The 20,246-nt window shown below is 41.9% G+C and overlaps 1 protein-coding gene across 2 annotated transcripts; it reads left to right on the forward strand.

The window, feature by feature from the left end:
• Positions 1-37: 37 nt before the first annotated feature.
• Positions 38-13,638, forward strand: proser1 (proline and serine rich 1). Of its 2 annotated transcripts, XM_080780591.1 has the most exons (12): positions 38-751; positions 869-934; positions 1,295-1,363; positions 2,564-2,658; positions 2,813-2,906; positions 4,365-4,475; positions 4,674-4,775; positions 5,114-5,192; positions 5,560-5,652; positions 7,860-9,090; positions 10,535-10,679; positions 11,353-13,638. In XM_080780591.1, the coding sequence occupies exons 1-12, from the start codon at positions 707-709 to the stop codon at positions 11,476-11,478; spliced, it is 2,256 nt and encodes a 751-aa protein (XP_080636717.1). In that variant the 5' UTR covers positions 38-706; the 3' UTR covers positions 11,479-13,638. The 2 variants fall into 2 exon arrangements, with proteins under 2 accessions (XP_080636717.1, XP_080636718.1); XM_080780592.1 differs by lacking the exon at positions 5,560-5,652 and having other exon boundaries at positions 39-751.
• The last annotated feature ends 6,608 nt before the right edge of the window (positions 13,639-20,246 follow it).

The raw sequence follows: 20,246 nt of genomic DNA on the forward strand, positions 1-20,246 counted from the left end.
ATTAAATTAACTAAAATGTATATTTTACCACCTAGCAAGTTGCCTTAAATAACAGCAATATGTTTTTGTTACAGGCGTCCTACAAGGCGCCCCAGGAGGGTCCATGTTGTTTACGTCACAAGCGCCAGCTGTCAATAGAAAATGCTAGCTAAACTAGCTCGCTACTCGCTATAGTTTCTCTTAGCGTTTTATTTGGTGACTTATAACTTATGAAATTTTGCTTTGTACATATTTTTGAGTCGCCGTATGAATTATTACACCCAATTAATCTAACGCGAGTTTACCTGAATTGATGCAGGGATATTTTCGTGTGTTTTTATTCTCCATTTGTGGAACTGTGTGAGCTAAACTCGCTGTTAGCTGCTAGCTTGTTGTTAGCTTCAGACAGGATGCTGCTGCAGAGTTGTTTATAATTATAGTATATCTAGTTTCACAATCTAAAGGGAATTGGCAGATGGTCCTAAATTATATAGTGTTGTAATTAATCTGTACGGCTCCTAATGAACATGATGCTTCATTAATTATACCTATAGCTATCGGTATGCAATATACAGAAGTCAGCTCGAAGTCAGATAATGCCTGTGCAGCATTGTATCCACAATGAGGAAGTGTTAACGTGTTGAAGTACTTTTCCTCTTCCTTTTCACGGTATTAAAATAGTCTTATTTATCAAGTGAATGTTGGTGTAGCAAATAAGTTATCAAATATGGATAAGAAATCGTTTGACATCGTCTTGGACGAAATAAAAAAGGTAAACAATATATTGTCTATATTGAATCGGATTATTCGCCGATGCTGACAGTTGATTCAAAACAGTTTGCTAATGATTTGACTTAAATGACATGTATTTTTTTTAAATGTGTTTCAGTGTGTCCTGACAGACCAGAGGATCAAGGCTATAGAACAGGTGCACGGGTATTTCTCCAGTGAGCAGGTTTGTTCATTGCACTAGCGGCTGATTAGCTGCAATACAAACAGTACTGTGAACTTGTATAAATGCTATTATTTTAGTCTTCCCGGTTTTAATGGGGTAGTCACCACTGTTCTGTTTGTTTATGCATACAGCCCCAGTGTAAAACATTGTTGAATTGTCATGTTATTGAATGTAGTGTTGTCATATACTGTACAGTAGTGTGTTTTAACTAAGTATTTAAGTAGGCTATATACCAGACAACAATTTGTATAAGAGGGGGGAGGGAATAGATGGAAAACAACCTTATCTAAATGGTTACAGAGAAAGAAACTAGTTCATTCCAACTATAAAGTTAAACACTTGTTTTTCTAACATCTACAGGTTACAGAGATACTGAAGTATTTCTCATGGGCAGAACCTCAACTTAAAGCTGTGAAAGCTCTGCAACATGTGAGTAATGTCAAGTTTTTAATCCCAATAGGGGCAATTCGTTTTGAGCAGCTTGTCAATAATTGATTGATGTTATTTTTATGAAGCCCTTGCTTCATATTGGCATCAGACAGTGTTCACATGTAATATGAGATGGTCAGCAAAAGTATTTGCTGAGTATTTATTTATATGATGAGACAGTTTTCACACTTTTGGCTGCATCAAAATCAATGATCAGTTCCTTGGCTTTAGACACATTGGAGTCCAAGAAGTTGTTTTCATCCCAGGAAATAAAGTAATTGAGGTCATTTGCGGCGTCTGATTCTGAACCTCGGAGAATGGAACAACATAGTGAGGTCCAATAATTTGACCAGTTAGCCTTCCTGTCATCTCCTGCATTCCTCAGTGTACATAATACGTAGTAAATTGTGGTGAACATAGCTTTCATATTAATCAACCAACCTGTCCTACGTAACTATAACCTGACGCTGCCAGATGTGGGGAGTATTGGGCATGAGCTGTGAAACAAATTTGTGTAGCAAGCTTCTTGGATCTGGCAGCGTCAGGTTAACGTAACTAATACTATACATCGATTGTGAATGTGATTTTAAAACTTGGGAAGACGGGTTAAATTGTTTTGGTTGGCACATGCGATGTGACGCCCGAGGCAGCATGTCGGACTAATGCCCTGTCTGAATTACATGCGGTTCCCCCGAGGGCAAGGACAAGCACACAGCCTTGGGAAGGGAGGACGTGGGGTGTGTGACTGAGTATGAGGTTCTGCCAAGCAGAACATTAACTTGCAGCGGGCTATATTAACAAAACTGATCGAATTTGTGTCGGGATTTGAGGCAGCTCGCTCACCTGTCAGACTCTTGTGCAGCGCTGCTAGTCTCGTGCTGCCCGTCAATGCGCACGACATGTACATTTTCAGTGCAAAAACTTCTCTAGTCAAAAACCGGCCCGAATGAGATAGATGTAACTCCCAAATACATATTATATGGGACGTCGGGATGCTGTTAATCTCGAGCCCTGACACGCACACACGCGCGCACGCACGCGCGCGCACACACACAGACTAAAACACTCACCGGCCTAGCACGCAGAGCAAAACAAAAAAATGCTTTTCTAAATGGGATTATGATGCCTGGCCTTGTATTCTTCATTTGTTTGTTTTTAACCAACGGATTTTAGTAATAATACTTTTTCCTTACACCATAGAAAATGGTTGCAATCCCTACAACCAAAGTTGCCAATATCCTAAACTGCTTCACATTCTCAAAGGACAAGCTGATGGTCCTGGAACTCATAGCTCTGTGAGTACATTTTAAAGCTCTAGGCTTTCCCCAACACTACATACAATATAAATTGTATGACTTAGTAATGGTTAGTTAAATTCAGTCAAATCTTTAGAGTGATTGATCGGTAGCGATTGGTTGATAACTGTGGGATCTTTTTTGTCACAAATAGGAATATATCGGATGCTCAGAATTACCGTCCCGTAGAGGATTTATTTCGTATTCACCTGTCGGAGAAGAAACGAGCCAAGAGGATCCTTGAGCAGGTAATAAACAAGCTCACACATCCACATGTGCAGAAGAGTTATGCCTAGAGAAACTACTTATTAAGTTTTGAATCTCTCTGTGCAATGCATCATCAACCTTTGCTCCATCTCAAACATACTGTACAGCATCCGAAGTAACAAAACAGATAGTCTGCTAGTTAAGGTCCGACTCTCGGAGTACAGTGTATGTATTGTCAAATTGCATTGTTATTATCTCAAATTCAAATTTGTCATGCAGTGATCTGATGTTTTTAGCTGTGCGTCATGTGCCAAGAGCACAAGACTTCTAGACGTCTAGGGGACGCATGCCAATTTCCTCGACAAAACATAAATCTATAGAAGAATTAACCTTTTGTTTTTAGCGTCTACTGCGCATCTGTGAGGTCTCCGAGTCTGAGACGATTAAAGAGTTGTTATTCATGTGTAGCCTATGTACTGTATGCAGCTCTACAAGTAGATGTCTGTCAGACCGGTGGACCCATGTGTGCACGGCTGCGCGAGGTTGAACACCGACCGAGTTGTTAAAATGGTTACTTCATTAAATAGGAACTTGTCTGGATGGAAGGAGGCAGGGTTGTGTAATGTGTATGCGATAAAGAGGGAAAGTGGGAGACACACTGTGTGTATGTGTGTGTCTGAAGTTTTTTTTTAAACTTTTAATCGAAATTTCTGTGGTTCTATCATTGGGCGGTTTTCCGTGAATGTAATGCTGTCTGCATGTGGGCCAGTTAAGAAAAGTCTCCCACACCTTGCCACAGAAACGTCTCTGCTTTTGCATGTGATGTGACAGACAAGACATAATATGCCTTTGTATTCTTTCTGTATATCATCAAAATGTAGATATTGGTTAGACTCTAGTCTCTAACCAATATCTACATTTTGATACAGAATTAATTTCCCTCAATGTCTAACCGTTAGACATTGAGGGAAATTAATTCTCAGATAAAATAAAATAAAAAGACCGGTTAATGGATCTGATCAATAAGGTTGGTTATCAAAATGTATTAATTATCAATTAATAAATTAATCAATAATTCCCATCCCTATTTCATTCAGATACATTATCAACATACATGAATATAATCATGAATAGACAATTTATCAAACGGCAATTGCTCAAAAACAATACCATCCAATTTTCCCTAGATAATATTTTTTAAATGATCCCAATGTTTTTCATGGGATTCTTCCAGGGAAGGGGCACCACAAAAGGAGGGTTGTTGCACAGTTGAAACAGAACAGCACAATTAATTAAGGTGTAATGCAGTCCAAAACGAGTGGTAGACATCATTTTTACAACACCTGCTTAACTCTGTGTGGATTATTTAATTTACATCAGCATGGCCATATCCATAACACACACATGCAGTACAGGCGTATATAAAAGAAAAATCATGTTTTCTTTTACGTAGTATTGATGTTTACCGTACGGCATGTATCTGTGTTTCCGTATTGAAGGTGTGTAAGGTTGGCTGCAAGGCTCCTGTTGCTATGATCTCCTCATGTGGAATGATACCAGGGAATCCTTACCCAAAAGGAAGACCCAGCCTGGTCAGCGGCACTTTCCCTGTAAGTACACGTTTTATACCAATCATGAGTTAGTGTCTGTCAAAAGAAAACAAATGTATCAGATAGCTCTCTAAGCAAAGTACTCCTGGAAACCGAAGTCTGATTTAGATGTAAAGTTCGTATGACGGTGTCCCGCCTCGAGTACTCTTTAGTGTATATTTAATATTGTTAAATAATGTTTTTTTGTTTTGTTTAAAGGGAATCCCACCTGTAAAGAAAGACGGAGACAAGAAGGAGGACCTCCAGGTTAACATGGAGGGTAAAGGAATAGCAGCCCGGATCATTGGACCGTTCAAACCTGTAAGCACCACCAGGGGGAGCTCTCTATGACAAAGTTACTATTCCAATGGTTTTTCCTCCTCTTTTCTTTTTTTAAGTGGTGCAACCACTCAGTTCACACAGGTGTGATTTTTTTTAGACTTGCCACTGATATGAACTTGGACCAACATACAACTTTTGGGGCACAGTAACTAAATCCCACAGTAATGGTTTGATATCTATTGTCCAGCTTTAATTACATAAATTATCTACTATACATGTTATTTGGTCTTTGCTTCCTTGTGATGTGCTACCTTATTTTAGTTCTATTACTGCCTGAAAAACAGGTTACATCATTATATATTCATTTTCACTTCTAGTTTCCTTCGACCTACAACCCCCACCGGCCTGTGCCCTACCCCATCCCACCCTGCCGACCTCATGCTACCATCGCACCAAGTAAGATTACACACACACACACACACACACACACCCTACACAGGGAACTGATGTGAAGCAGTATTATTAGACAAATATTATTTCTGAAATTTGTTATGCCATTTGATTGTACTGTTGTTCCAAAATGACTGATCATTACAAAATAAAAATATTGATACAAAGTGGTATAACAATAAGGTTGATGTTTTTTGTCATGGCACATGGTGCATTTTTGCCACTGCCATCTTAGCTGGGTTGAGGTATGGTTAGCACTGCGCTGTGTGTGTGCGCGCGCGCGTGTGTCTGGTCCCTCAAGTGTGTGCATGTGTTTGTGTTTGTGTTTGTGTGTGTGGTGTGGTGGGCATTGTTGTCTGCAACCGCTACTCAGGTGCATACAACAACGCAGGCCTTGTGTCTGTGGGAGGGGTTATTACGGCCAACGTGCCTCCACCCCCTTACAGCTACGCCCACAAAGTAGCAGGTACGATATGGCAACGTTTGTGTGTGTGTGTGTGTGTGTGTGTGTGTGTGTGTGTGTGTGTGTGTGCGTGTGTGTGTGTGTTGTGAAAGCAAATACACTCCTAAGCTTGCTGCCTAACTGCCTGGTATGCTACTCAACCGTGCTTCTGCCTTCATGAGGTGAAGAATGAGCCAGCTGCTGGTCTGTTAGCTGCAGGAGTAGACTAGAGCTAGATTGGGTTCATTGTGACCGACGACGTACTGAGGCTGTCCCAGAACATTCGGGGTTCGAACCTTCGCTCGTTAGGGTTGGCACTCGAATCTTAATGAATACTTTGCCATTGCCGTTGATTAATGCCAATTGAAGCCTATTTTTTGACACTACGCTTACCGCCATTGCTGTTGATTAATGGCAATTGCGCTTTTATAGTGCATTCGTTCGCCCGAGCCATAATGCTACTTACGTTAGCCTGTTAGCTAGCTATGTTGTTAGCACAGCACTGGATCGCCCATCTTAGATCGTCGTCACCATAATAATACATTCTATCTGTTTCTTTCAATCGCCTGTATCTCCTATTCCTTGTCCCAGATGGCTTTTTGGTCAAAACAACGTTTCTTTGACGGCACAGAGCCGGTGATATGGAGCTCCCCGGTTTGGATTCATATTGTAAACGAGGCCTGTCCAGGCTTCGTTGAGCTTCCTAGGTTAAACTACTTCCGGTAAACTGGAAATGTGGCTTTTCAAAATAAGAGCTCGACTGAAAAAAATGCTGGCGTGAATTAGATCCTAATTTTTCAATAAATGCTAGCGCTGTAAGGGTTAATGGGCTTGAACCATTCGTAGTTTTCTTTTACTCTAAAATATTTCTCGGCGATATGCATAATAAGAGCACTATGTTCATGTTGTGTTTACGTTACATGTTTAGATGTTATTAATAATCGGGGGGGCACACAACCGATGTGCCAGTGCACAACTGCACATACGTCGTCAAAATGTTTTCTGCGCGTAGATCAAAGGCATGCAAGGCGCATTTGCACACCAACAGCTGAGACAGTTATGTAGAGAAATCTGACAGGCATTCAAAAGGAACTCAAATGTGATGTTTGAAAGTAGACTTATTTTGAAGAGGAAGTTGGTGCACAGTTTCAGTTGTAAACAAGCTACTATGACACTTTCCCAAAGTGCTACCTCCAACAATTTTCTTCTCTCTACCTGAAATCATGCTTGATGCTGTAGCTTGTATATTCCTTACTATTGTTAATGTTGTTGCAGGCATTTAACATGCATCGCTTTGGAATAACCTTTTGTTTTAAAGGGCTGTCAAGTCCCACCAGTTTTCAAAATTGACATTAATCGTTTCACAGTTAATAGTGCAGCATTTATTTCATTTATTGGGGAAAGTTCCTGAGACTACACTAACATACACATTAAATGTGAATCAGAGTGCAAATACTCTCAGCATGGCTTTTAAACAAACGGAAATCATACGTGATCTTGCAAATTGGTTAATTCATGGGATATCCTTCGATGTTGAAAACTGCTGGAGTTTGCAATTAGAAGCTGCAATTAGGGAAGCTCATTGGCTAATTGGCTATTCATCTTTGCTGTCTCTCTTGCTCTCTCTTGGATCACTCTTTGGTCTACTGGGATCATCTAACCAAAGTATTGAAATTAACTTTGGTTTGGCTAATATCACAGCTGATCTGCAAAGACCAAAAAAATAAGTCTGGTCAAAGAATCATACTGGTAAAAATAGGTATTTTATACCCACCGCTAGTCTATATTTATGTAAAATACTGTTTTACTTAATGACCATATTCATGCTAATTGCTTAATTATTTGAGGGTCTGATTGTCATACATTCTGTGTATGAAACAAAACTACTGAATTATCTGACCAATTGAGTCAACAAAACAACATTGTGCAGTTATTAAGTTACATTTACATTTATTTCATAAATCAATATTTTTAATGTGACAGTGAAAAAACAACTGCACCGTTATATTGTGTATACTTGTATTACCTATTTCAAGCATATTTCAAGTTCCTGAGAGTTCATTTTCATGCCATTTATGAAATGATTCAGAAAAATTGGCTTCCTAAAATGTTTAAAAAAACAAAAATGGTCTAGTCGGTGGTAGTGTCTGTAATCACCAGTATGGTCCTTTGATGTATTTAATGTCAGGTTGAGATGTATTATTTAACTCTGGTTCCCCCTTCCCCCACAGGTTACAATAAACCGTGCAATGCTCAGAACGCCACCCCTGGAGTCAACAGTGGACCTCTCCTCATTGGCTCTACTCCTTCTACCCCTGCAACTCACCAGGCCTCCCAAGCCCAGCCTCCTCCCTCCACTCCCATCACTCCAGTTTTCCCCGGCATGGTACCCTCTCAGAACCTCAGTCCCTCCCCCGCTCCGTCCCCTTCCGTCATCAAGGGGGGCCCTCCGACCCCCGGCGGTCACACAACATCCGCCCCTCCATCTGTCATAAAAGCCCACACCCCATCAGGCACGCCTTGCGGGACTCCTGCATCTCCTTTCCATGTTCGATCAGGGACGCCTAATACCCCTCGGAGCATTCCAGAACTGCTACCCCAGCCCAACTCTAACTCTACCCAACATAAAGGCTTCCCACACTCCATAGACCCCCATCTGGGACCGGTCTTCCCTGCTGGTAACCATTCCGGAGTCATCCGGAGCTACACCCCATCCGGAACCTCGTCCCACACTCCCGCTGCTCTTACCTCCCCGGGCCCTAGCAAACCCTCCGCAGCCCATTCTGCACAGGCTGTGGCTCATTACAGTGAGCAGCAGCGAGCCGCCTTGAGCAGACATGGCAGTCCTGTGCCGTCTGCCTTCATGGGCGCATCTCGCTCTGGCACCCCCTCTGTTAGCTCTCTGGTGATGCAGGGTGCAAGTCAGGCTGCCCTGGATCGTTACCTGGCTCTATCTCACCCCTCAGGCTCCCCGCAGAGGTCTCTCTCCAGCCCCGCTGCTGCCCTCCAAGCCCTCTCCGGTAGCCCAGCTACCTCTCACTACCCCAGCCTCTCCCACTTCCCTAACATGTCTACCTCGCTCCCTCCCTGCAGCCTTCCTTCCTCCATCTCCTCTATGGCTTCCACTAGCAACCTTACCACACACCCGCAGACCTCCATGTACCCTGCCACAGCCTCCCCCTTTGGACTGGGCCTCCCCACCTCTTGTGCCTCTCTGTTCCCCGGTTTGCCTCCTGGACTGAGCCATGCCACCTTCCCAGGTTTCGGGGGTTCTGGAGGTCCGGGCGCCGGGAGCCCGGTGTTGTCTTCCTTCATGGGACTACCAGGGTCCTCGTCTGTAGCGTCTGTTGCCCCACTGCAGGCGGCAGCGGTAGCAGCAGCGGCAGCTGCAGCTGGTGTTCCATCGTCGTCGCCTGTTCTACCAGGGTTTGCATCTGCGTTCAGCTCCAACTTCCAACCGGGGTACATCAGAGAGGGGATAGGCTTTTGTTGAGCATAATCACATGGCGACCACTCGCTTTGGGGTGGGAAACTCCAGTGTGGCATAAGAGCAAATGGCCACCGTGGGAAAATAGTCATTGGTCACGCTGCGGGGGAAACGTGAAACAAGGGTGGAGTTTCCCACAAGTGTGATGAAAGAGCAAAATGGCCGTCATGTGTATATTATGGTCAATGGGGATTTTTTTTATTTTGTATTTTAAGACTTTGTAGTAGTATCATTTATGACAGTCTTAGAAAGGAGTGTGGCAACAAAACATTATTTTATAGTTGTATAACTATTTACTTATGTAGCACCTTTCAAAAACAGTTACAAAGTGCTTCACAGTATTGCAAAAATAGATAAAAAAAATTATGAACTGGTAAATAGAATAACACTATAACTACTGTAGTACTGTTAGTGTACATAAATTCAGGTCTTTGTATCCCAGTTACTGTATGTAGGTAGACATTGGCTTATCATTTCTCTGGTCATTATGAGAAGAAAGTGGAATAAGGTTCAGAATCATCAAAGGGTTCCTTAGATCCCATGACAGTGATTCACGCCGGCTTGGTGGAAACAGTGAGGTGATAAATGTTTCCATCTTGTATTTTATGGAGATAAAGTAGGTAGCTATGAGTGTTCAAAGTCCACCTGTGTCACTATATTACACTGTACGGTCTTGGCCTTGACTTGGATAGTTCCACAAGTTGTTAAAGCAGCAACTAAAGGGGCGCTTTAGTTCCTGAAGCATGTAGGTTGAGGTTCACCAATATCAAAGCCTGGTTTGCTGTGTAAATATTGCAGCAGCCTATAAGCTGAATGTTCTGAAAGCAAAATGACAATTGGCCTGGGCAAGATGATTTATGGCACCAATATCTATGTACCATAATGTTGATCTTGTCAAAGTGTTGCAAGCCCAGGCTCACCTTTTATTGACTTTCCTACACCCACCAGATACTGTAGTTTCCTTCCTGCAATATGTAAACTGACAAAGTTTTAATGTAGGTATTTAAATGATGCCAGAAATATTGCAGAGCAACATAAAACAATACAAAGGCATGGACATAGCTTCAAGTTCTGTGGTTATTCATACATTGAAAGTAAACGTAGAGAAGGGATCTGATTCAGGCTATATGGGGGCCCAAATAATTTTCAGAATGCTACAGACACGCATTCAGACATTTGGTTAATTATAGTATGCTGTGTATATATATGATATGATGATGATTATAGTATGATGATGACGTTTGCATTAACTTTATTACAACTCTGACATCACAGAATTAAAAGTGATTGCACCGGAGTTGCCTAGTAGCTGACTATTGTCTGACCCTGGGCAGATGCAGATAGAAATGTATATATGTAGTAAGACTAAGACTGTGTTCTGCTGTATGTTGGCTGATAGTATAATTACTGTGTTTCCAGGTTAAGCGGTGGCCTCCAGCCAGCAGGTGGAGGGGGCTTCCCTGGCTTGCCACCATTCGCCGGGGTACCAAGCTTCTCTCCCTCTGCCTCCCCGGCCACCCTTAGTGGCCTCCACAACACCGCCATGCAATCTGCTTTGCTGCAGGTACAAGCACACACACACACACACACACACACACACACACACACACACACACACACAATACTATTTGGTCAATTTGCATTCAGTTAAGTGATATGAACAATAGACAACAAATGACATGCTACAAAGTCACTAGGAAACCAGGTGCACGTCAAACCAAGCATCATGTCTAAACAATATACTATTGCATCTAAATATTCTTAGCGTTTGTGGAAAAGCTAAGAGTATTACATCTACTACTAAAATGTCTTGATTTAAAAATGGTAAATGGTGCCTTTATCCATGTTTGCCAAACATAACTTTCAAGTGAAGTTTATGGAAAGGAGTCCTTCCTGACTGCGCTGAACCAACGGTTCACTGTGTGTGATTCAGCGTGGCCAGATTGCTACACAGGCACACAGTTAAAACACACACGCACGTGCGAGCGCACACACACTCACTCACTGAGGGAGGTAGCAGTGTGATGACGTTCTTAACTTAATGTGTGTGCAGTGCATGCACTCAAACTGTATTATTGATCATGCGCGACGTGATGAAAGCATTTGTAGCACTCACCGTATATCTAGGTGTGCCCTGGGATATTTTGGCTATGAAAAGTGTCTTTTATCTGTTGTTGCAAGTACAAGCAATTGAAACACATGCAGAAACCTATTTCTTTCATGTGCTCCTGTTCCAGGGTCATCCTGCGTCTGCATTAGAGAGTTTTCCTCCTCAACCCAACGGCTTCACCAACTACCCTCCTGGCCCAGGAAACCCCTTCCAACTACAGCCAGGCATGCATCCACAGCTGGGCTGGCAGTGAAAAGACTCGCACTGCAGTACTCTTGCCCTGGAAATACTAACTCACGCTAGCAAACTCTATCCCCCCACCATTCAGCCTTTTTCAGCAGTTGTAGTGCACTGGACAGTACTGTAGATTGAATAAGAGTCTATAACCTTGTTAAGAAGAACACTACAATGGAAAGAATAGAGAACTTTCTCAAAGCCCCTTTCTGTTGCCATTAGGTGAACACTCGTTCATTTAAAGGATCACTAATACATATATGTTGCATTTTCTTAGTTGTTAAATAATTATATGAATTTTCAACTTCTTTTGTAGACATAGAATTATCCATTTTATTCCACATGGCCCTGCCATGAAGGCCACCATGTTTGGAAGGTTTTGGCCTTCGTCCTGGTGTTCTTGAAAACGCTGTACACTTTTTATTTTTAAGCGCTCAATTTGATGAAAAAATTAAGGGAGGCACACTCAAATCTGCATAATCAATAGATATATTGCAAGTTTTTGGTCTACTGACCTTATTTTTTCATCATTATACTTTTATGACTCCAGCACCTCACTTAAGTCTTTCAGCAGATGAGCGGGGGGCATTTGTTCTCAATTAAGCTCTCAATTTGAAAGTGTGACATCGGAACATCATCAGTTAACAGTGTTACCCAGTCCTATAAAGCCCTGCATTTCCTGATCATTGATTAACTGTGCAGCTGGACTAAATTACTCACATGCGATGTCCATATGGTTTGGCAATAGACATTGTGGGTAGATGGCATATGGGCTTTCCCCATATTAACCCACTTGAATGTAGGGGCAAGGATGAAAGGTGACTCATCCAATCAGATTTATTATTTAACCTTTTTTCTTTTACCATTGCTCAGGTGTCCAGGTTTTGTTCTTTACATCAGGTTTTGTAATGTCTTAAATTCAGACATTACTTATAATGGTCCTTTCCTGTCTTTCAGTCAGTCAGCAATTACCATTTGAACATTTTCCTGGTATATTTTACCCTGGTTTGTCCTATTGTGACTTGTCCTATTGTGTTTTTGAGACAGTCTGCCTGGCTAATACACTGGGCCACCAATCACCCATTTGGAACCTGTTGGCCTTATGTTGCAATGAAAGTTTAATTATACAATTGGTGCTTATCGTTCAGACATCACCTATTACATCTTGACACATACTGGTAATGAACATCACTATGGCTAACCTGACTGCATTTATTCACAATTGTGACATAAATGCTTACATTTTTAATTGTCCGTTTTATGTGGTGTTTCCTTAATTTTCTTTCCACCACCGATTTTTAAGATTCACAACTATACCGATTATTTTATAATTAGTAATGTAACATTTATTTAAAAAATAAATATAAATAATAGTAAACCTGAACTCCTGAGAATAATTAGCAAAGTTCTCAATATGAATTATATTCCATCTTGTTTGGTTATGAATGTCTGATAGGCTGGTCTGTATTTGAAGGGCCGGGCTACACTGGGTACCTCTATAATCAATGGGACACACAAATTGTTGGTGCAGTCACCTACTGTAGTTTCATACGGTTCTGTTCCGTCCCCAGTGTACCCCCCCCCCCCCCCCCCCTCCTGTAAGTGACTCATCATAGCTTATTAAAACATTCATACCATGAATGCATGCGGTGTAGAGGAATCTAGTGTAGGTCAGTAGTCCTAGTCTCAAAAAGGAACCTTGGAAATTTCGGTTTGACCACATGGATGGAAAATTCTTTTTCTGCAACCGCGTCACCTGACCTATTTTTGTGTCTCAGCCCAGTGGTTGCGTAAAGTGATTTTTAAATTTGTATCTGTTTGTTATTTTTATTAATAACACGGTAGCACCTGTGTGAGATATGTTACTTTGATTTATATTTTGTATGTTTACAGACTTGTTTTTGAAAATGTTGAAGCTGTGAATACTGTATAGAGACAGTATTTGGCTGCACATATGCAGCCTTTTTTGTTTGGGACAATTGATGCCATTCTCGTATGTTAAATCATGTATGGACTTGAGATCATTTATCTGTATTCTTGAAGAATCTCTTGTGTGCATGTTGAACAACTACTAAAACCTTTACTGTAATTTAGTTACTGTACACTGACTTTTTGCGGTAGGTTCATTCACATTGTCTAGGTATCATTTGTGAGCAATATACTTCTTTTTCTTAAATGCTGTGTTAGACTCCTCATTCCTTATGTTGACAGCCATTGTGCGGCTGCTCGCCTCCTTAAATGCTATTTTCTCAGACTCTGATATAAAATGTTTGTGAAAGAGAATACATTTGTACAGTAATGTCCCTTCATGTTTTTAAGCTCATGCAGAACATTGAGATAACCAGCTGGGCCCCGACTGGTTCTTGCCCTGTCCTCCTCTAGAGAATCTTACCTGTAGATAATTGTGACCAGATTTGACTGAGAGCCTACCATCGTGCAAATTCCAGCTTTTCACCAGAGAGAACCTTTTTTCTTTATTTTTCTAAAATGTGTTTATAGCACAGGTAGACTTTTTATTTTTTTATCCCATGATTTTGTAACTAATTTTTCACCCCTGTGTCAATTATCTAATGTGATCCTGGGCTCTACACACCCTCCGCCAACCTGGGGAGAGCAACGGACTTGAACTCATGCTTCCTTCATGCATGAGTGTCCAAGTTGCTCCTTTACACCTGACAGGGGGGAGTTTCCCTGGTTGGACGTAGCGCATGGAAGGAACACGTTATTCCAACCAGTTCCTTTCCCCTCCATCAGGCGCCCCGGCTGACCAGGGGGAGGCAGTTTAGAGACCAGGATTACTGCATGTTTTTGTGAGGGTACCTACCCTAGGGGACATGGGGAGAACATGCAAACTCCACACAGAAAGGCCCTTTCGCCAACCCCGCCTCGGGTATGAGCACTGATGACGCGGAGGAGGAAACACGCCGCCAGCACCCACAGCGTCCCGAGCGGGAATCGAACCCAGGACCTTCTAGCTGTGAGGCGACAGCACTACCAACTGTGCCACCGTGCCCCCACACAGGTAGACTCTTCACATACTAGAGAATGTCTGCAATAAGTGTCAGAGCTGAAATCGACATGTAAATATGAAATAAATGCTTAAACATGTAGCTAGGTGTAATGTTAGAGACCACAGAAGTGAACCTTTCAAGCCTGTTTTCTCCAGAACAACCAATATGTCTGTAAGAGCCATGAATTGGAAATGATGTTTGGTCTAAATTAGTGGGCTGTCACTGGTGATTAATGTGGATGATTGACAGGCAGAGGGGCGGACCTGTTTCATTGAATACTTCACCTATAGTTCACCTGCTTCACACACAGTGAGAGAGAGGGGGTGTGTGGAAAGCCGCACTTTTGTTGACCGCTTTATACCGCTTATTTTGCTTTATTTATTTACGTTGGATCGCTGTGACTACTTTACTTTATGTTTGAGCACCGTTTCAGTTATGCACCTGCCTTTTAATAAAACACCTTTAACGCATTGTTTTGGACCCAGCGAGATCCTTTTGTTTGTGGAGTGCGTCTGACAACCTGGCCCATCCCATCGCCTCTCAGCGACTTATTTATACATCAATCTCCCGTAGTCGCTCAAAATTGTCAACAAAAGTGCGGCTTCCCACACACCCCCTCTCTCTCACTGTGTGTGAAGCAGTTGAACTATAGGTGAAGTATTCAATGAAACAGGTCCGCCCCTCTGCCTGTCAATCATCCACATTAATCACCAGTGACAGCCCACTCATTTCATAGACCAAACATAATTTCCAATTCATGGCTCTTACAATGTCAATTTGAAGCTATGATTCCCAGCTTTCACATGACATAAAAATCTGTCAATTTGGTCACAATTGTTGCCTGCTACCTGCAGCTGAGTACTCGATGGTACCCAGCTGGGTGGCAGCCTTTACAATTACCACGGGAAGCTAATTTCTCCCTCTCTCCTCTGGGCTGGGTTTGGTTCTTTGTTGCACACCATACATACCTGTACTCTACTATTGTCACTCATGCTCACACCTCTACTCATGACCATTTTATATGATTCAGCTATCCACTGCATCTATCAAGAGTGATTTGCAAAGTGGGCATGCACATGTCACCTTGGGCCGCCACACAAATGTGGGGTGTACTGTACACTACAAGGTGGCCTTAAGATGGACACCACCAGGCAAAAGAAAACCTGGGAGGCCCAAAACCACCTGCCGCAGAACTGTGACGCAGGAGCTGGAACAGATGAACCTGTCCTGGGGAGAGGCTCACCATGCTGCCAGGGATCGGATGCAATGGAGAGCGCTCATTGAAGCCTTAGGGGACGAAGAGGAGTAAGTAAGTGTACACTACAGCTCTGTTGACACACATCTTGTTCATCTTTGTGGTTTGCATTGCTTAGTGACCTGGCTGTCTCTGGCTGAAGCCCCTTAATGTGGAGAAATTACTTTTACAACAGTAAAACCTAGTTAAAATAGCCAATCTAGTTTTTTGAATACTTTGACAATAATTATATATCTGTGTAAAGTATGTTTTTATTTCATGAATTTAATTGGAATTGAAATTACATTTTACATTATGTTGTGCCCCCTTTCCCCCTCCTTTCCAAATGACAATCCTGGGAACCACCCACTCTTGTGTCGAAGCTTACCAGTGAAAATGCAGAACCTGAAGGACTATAGCTATCTACAGTGTGGAAATTGTTTCCATGTGACCACGCATTTATCAGGTAAGTGCATCTAGTGTCAATATTCCAGTATCTCTTAACCTACTTAGCCCTTACAGCTGTGTCTGTTGCTTATGTACTTCACCATTATAGTAAATAGGCAAAGGGGCGGTCAGTCATGTGAGTGTTGTTTAAAAGAGAGGGTTGAAGTATGATGTAAAAACCACACCCCTTTGTTCATTAATTTCCTATTACGAAATCCATAGCTGTGCCTTGTGGCTTAAATCACATGTATGTGATTTCACAATATGTGATTTCACCATAATAATTTAGATACGGTTACGGTATAAAGGGTAAAGGGTGGGTCAGTCATGTGAATGTTGCTAGAAGGCTGACGTCTGGCATAAAAAGACGCCCCTTTGTTTATTAATTACAATTTCAGACAATCTGTCAGGGAAGTGGCTCTGTATCATGATATTAAGTTAAATTTGATACAGTATGTGACTTGTAGGCAGGCTCATATTTTCGGTCTCTGGATACATTAGTACTTAATAACTAACTAACTACCTCATTCTACTTGAATGTACGTTAAAAATGTTTTTGGCTTTTGGGCTGTTATGTATGTGAAAACCTGTTGCCATTCAGTGGTTTCACTAAAGGGTTATGAATTCTTTTTTTGTTGAAATGAGTGACAAATCTGTAATTGCATAATACAAATACTGCTGGCTGAAAAACAGTTATTCATTCTAGAGAACAAATTAATTCGGGGGAAGTACCATATAGTGATAAGAATCAACTTTATTGTCACATCATTTTACAGGTGTAAAGAAGTTTTTGTGCAAGCCCCATTCTTATTTTCAGAAAGAGGAAAGAAGAGGGGTAGGGAGAGCAGGAGGTTAGACATAAGGGGCTGTATTTTGCGTGTCTTAAGTACCAGGTCTTATTCCCTAACTTGAGTAAACTAAAGACCTGGAGGCGTGATCAATGCTCTTTGGACACTCAGAATAGCCAAATGGCATTTATCACGCCTCCAGCTCTATAGTTTACTCAAGTTAGGGAATAAGACCTGGTACTTAAGACACGCAAAATACAGCCCAAGGTGTATAAACAATAACAGCAGCAGGTATGTGCAAAAAGAGTATCAGTGCATTGGACATGACTTTAAAAAAGCGTTTGCAATGAGAATATGGCATTCTTAGGTTCAACCACATACATCCACAAAGGGCAGTAACTTTCACAGGTAAAGGTCCATTCATACTGGCATAATGCCTAGTGTCTGAAGAGTGTAGCTTTCCCCCCACACATTTAGGGCTCTATTTTCATCCACACTAAAGTTAAAATAGCCAATCTACATCGACACGTTGTGAGCTGGTATACTGGCTATTTATATTTATTATAGGGATAAGGGGTTTAGCATTGACAAAAATAGAGCCCTTAGTGTGTTTGCTTTTCAAAAAAGGCTGCAACATGCAATTCACTTCAAAATGTTATTTCCTGTTATAGACTACTTTAAAACAGTTTGGCCCATTTAGTACCACAATAAATTGGGAGTTGTCTTTTGCTTTAATGCGTTCATCAAATGTGTAACCTCTTTTTCTAAGAAACAGAGTGCCTCACTTTGACCTGGATTCAGTTCCTGTCTCAGCACTCGTGTTAAATGTCATACCTCTTTGCGGTGTGACAAAAAGGAAATGGTTCATTCCTCTTTAGTACCAGCAAAATTTTGCAATTTCACAAGCCATGAAATACTTTTGGCATGGGTCAGTTCATCTTAGAGTTCTCAACAGGCCTGAAAATTAAGGCCCAGTCCTAACTGTCCCGTCCCGGCTCGGCCTGAAGACGTTGGATTCGGGCAGAATGTGAGAACTCTGTCTTACTAAGCTAATAGAGGGTACCGTAGTAACTCCTGCCCCAGTGTCAGGGGCCGAGTTGCTCGGCAAGAGAGACAGCAGGACAAGTGATTAGTTTCTTTAAAATTTGCATTTTATTTTTCCCATAAAAATATGACAAACTACAAAAAGTGCCCCTCAGGGCACAGGTCTCCACCAGGCCAGGTCAGGTTGTGGCCTCCGTGTGGCGCTATAATAGGCCAATGTGAAAAGGGTGCCATTTCATAGCTTTGATCATGCAATTGGATGATTTGAGGCATTTCTTTTCTCTGTTTTGCAAAAATCCACCTGTTGGTGGTGCTATAACAGGCCAATGCGAAAATGGTGGGATATATTCCTCAGCCTAGTAGGAAAGTGTGTGAAAGATTTCACGTAAATTGCAGGCTGCGTTCATGATTTGAGGATTTTTGTTCAAAAGGGCCAATCCTGCTAACTTTGAAAGCCAATGTTAGCCAATTAGGATAGAATATGAATTATCGGACAGATCCGTCTTGAGCACATGACTATAGATAGAGATACTGTGTAACGATTTGTGGAATTTTTGGACAGAATCTATGTTTTACAAAAGTCGGCCTCCTGGTGGCGCTATAAAAGGCGGATGTGAAAAATGCAGGTCAAAGGATTGTCCTTGGCCTCTAGGGAGTGTGCATGCAACTTTTCACGCAGATTGGTGCAGTTATAGGTCAAAATGGTGAAAAGCCATGGTGGCGCTATAACAGGCCGTTCTGGGGCAGAGGCTCATCGTTGGCATCCAGGGAGTGTGTGTGCAAAGTTTGGCATCGACCGGGTTAAGTAACAGTGCCGGAGATTTGCTGGTAACGGACGGACGGACACACAACACACACACGGACGGAGTGCAAAACATTCTCTCCCCATGCCTTCGGCTGGTGGAGACTAATTCTCGGGCCAAAAGATTGAGGACAAACAGAACTGTACTTACAAGCTAACCAAAGTGAGACTACATGAGGGGAACATACAGGTCCTTCTCAAAAATATACATTCTAGATTAATCTCAAAATATTAGAATATTTTATGAGACCAATAAAAGAACATATTTACAGAAATGTCGACCATCTGAAAAGTATGTTACTTTATGCTCTCAATACATGGTCTGGGCTGTGTTGACTCCAGTGTGAAGTTTTCACTGTCAGTAGTAGACGAACACCATGCAGATAGCATGGCCCCAAATCATCACTGTGTTCTATCAATTCCAGAGTCAACACAACCATCTATTAGGATGTTTTACAGCACTGTGTGCTTCCGTATGTTGACAAGCTTTATGGATATACTGATTTCCTTTTCCAGCAGCACTTGGCACCTGCCCACAGAGCCAAAACTACTAGTAATTGGTGTACTGACCATGGTGTTACTGTGCTTAAGTGACCTGCCAACTGGCCTGACCAGTTTCACTTTTTGAATTATATTATGGAAGAAAATGAACTTTTCTACGATATTCTAATTCTTTTTTAGAAGGACCTGTATATAGTGGGCGATCAACCCCCTCTTAACGAATAACATTTAAACAGACTACAACATAATCCACTACAGTCTGTCTAAGCACATTAAAACTCTGGCAGAGATCGCTGATTGGATTAGTCGGTGCGGTCCCCCTGCTGCAACCTGTAACCTGTTCTCTTCTGTGTTTTACGCCTTCTGCCTTCTGCTGTGGAAATTTGGCAATACACAATGAGGGTTGAATGCATCTTTGGGCTTTTCCTATTGGACCGTACCCAAGCCCTATGTTCCCTCAGCCTATGTTCCCTCAGCCCTATGTTCCCTCATTGTAAAACAGACCCTATGTTCCCTCCAGTGGGGGCTGGTGGTGATTTGGGGTGGGGGGCTGTAAGGCATCAATTATACTATAATGCTACCCATAGTTCACCCTGCAGCAACAGCATCACATTGCAGATGCCAAGTTACAGCATTGACACTCATGGCGTCTAGAATATCTACTTTGTTATAGCAAATGCTCCACAAGAACACAGTGAACTCCAGTGAACGTTGTTCGTATGTCTGTATATATATTTTAATATTCACAATTTTAAATATATAGTGTCAGGATGACATGCTCATTAATACGTGTGTATGTTTTTTGTTTAATTCGTTTTTATTTGGTTTTTATAGACATGACAAACAAGACATACATAACAAGGACACATACACCAGACTGGGCAATGTATATAAAACGAGTGGGGGGGCCTATCGTGTTAAGATAGCATAGGTCATAGGATGAACACAACCATGAGACAT

Source organism: Protomyctophum bolini, assembly GCF_963924005.1.
Source record: "Protomyctophum bolini genome assembly, chromosome: 13".
Classification (NCBI taxonomy): Eukaryota; Metazoa; Chordata; class Actinopteri; order Myctophiformes; family Myctophidae; genus Protomyctophum; species Protomyctophum bolini.

Bases quoted from the DNA above. Each gene is read 5' to 3' on its own strand.
- proser1 (XM_080780591.1), top strand. From the start codon at position 707: ATGGATAAGAAATCGTTTGACATCGTCTTGGACGAAATAAAAAAG. The intron at 935-1,294 runs GTTTGTTCATTG...TAACATCTACAG, and splicing joins GGTATTTCTCCAGTGAGCAG to GTTACAGAGATACTGAAGTA. The intron at 4,776-5,113 runs GTAAGCACCACC...TTTCACTTCTAG, and splicing joins TCATTGGACCGTTCAAACCT to TTTCCTTCGACCTACAACCC.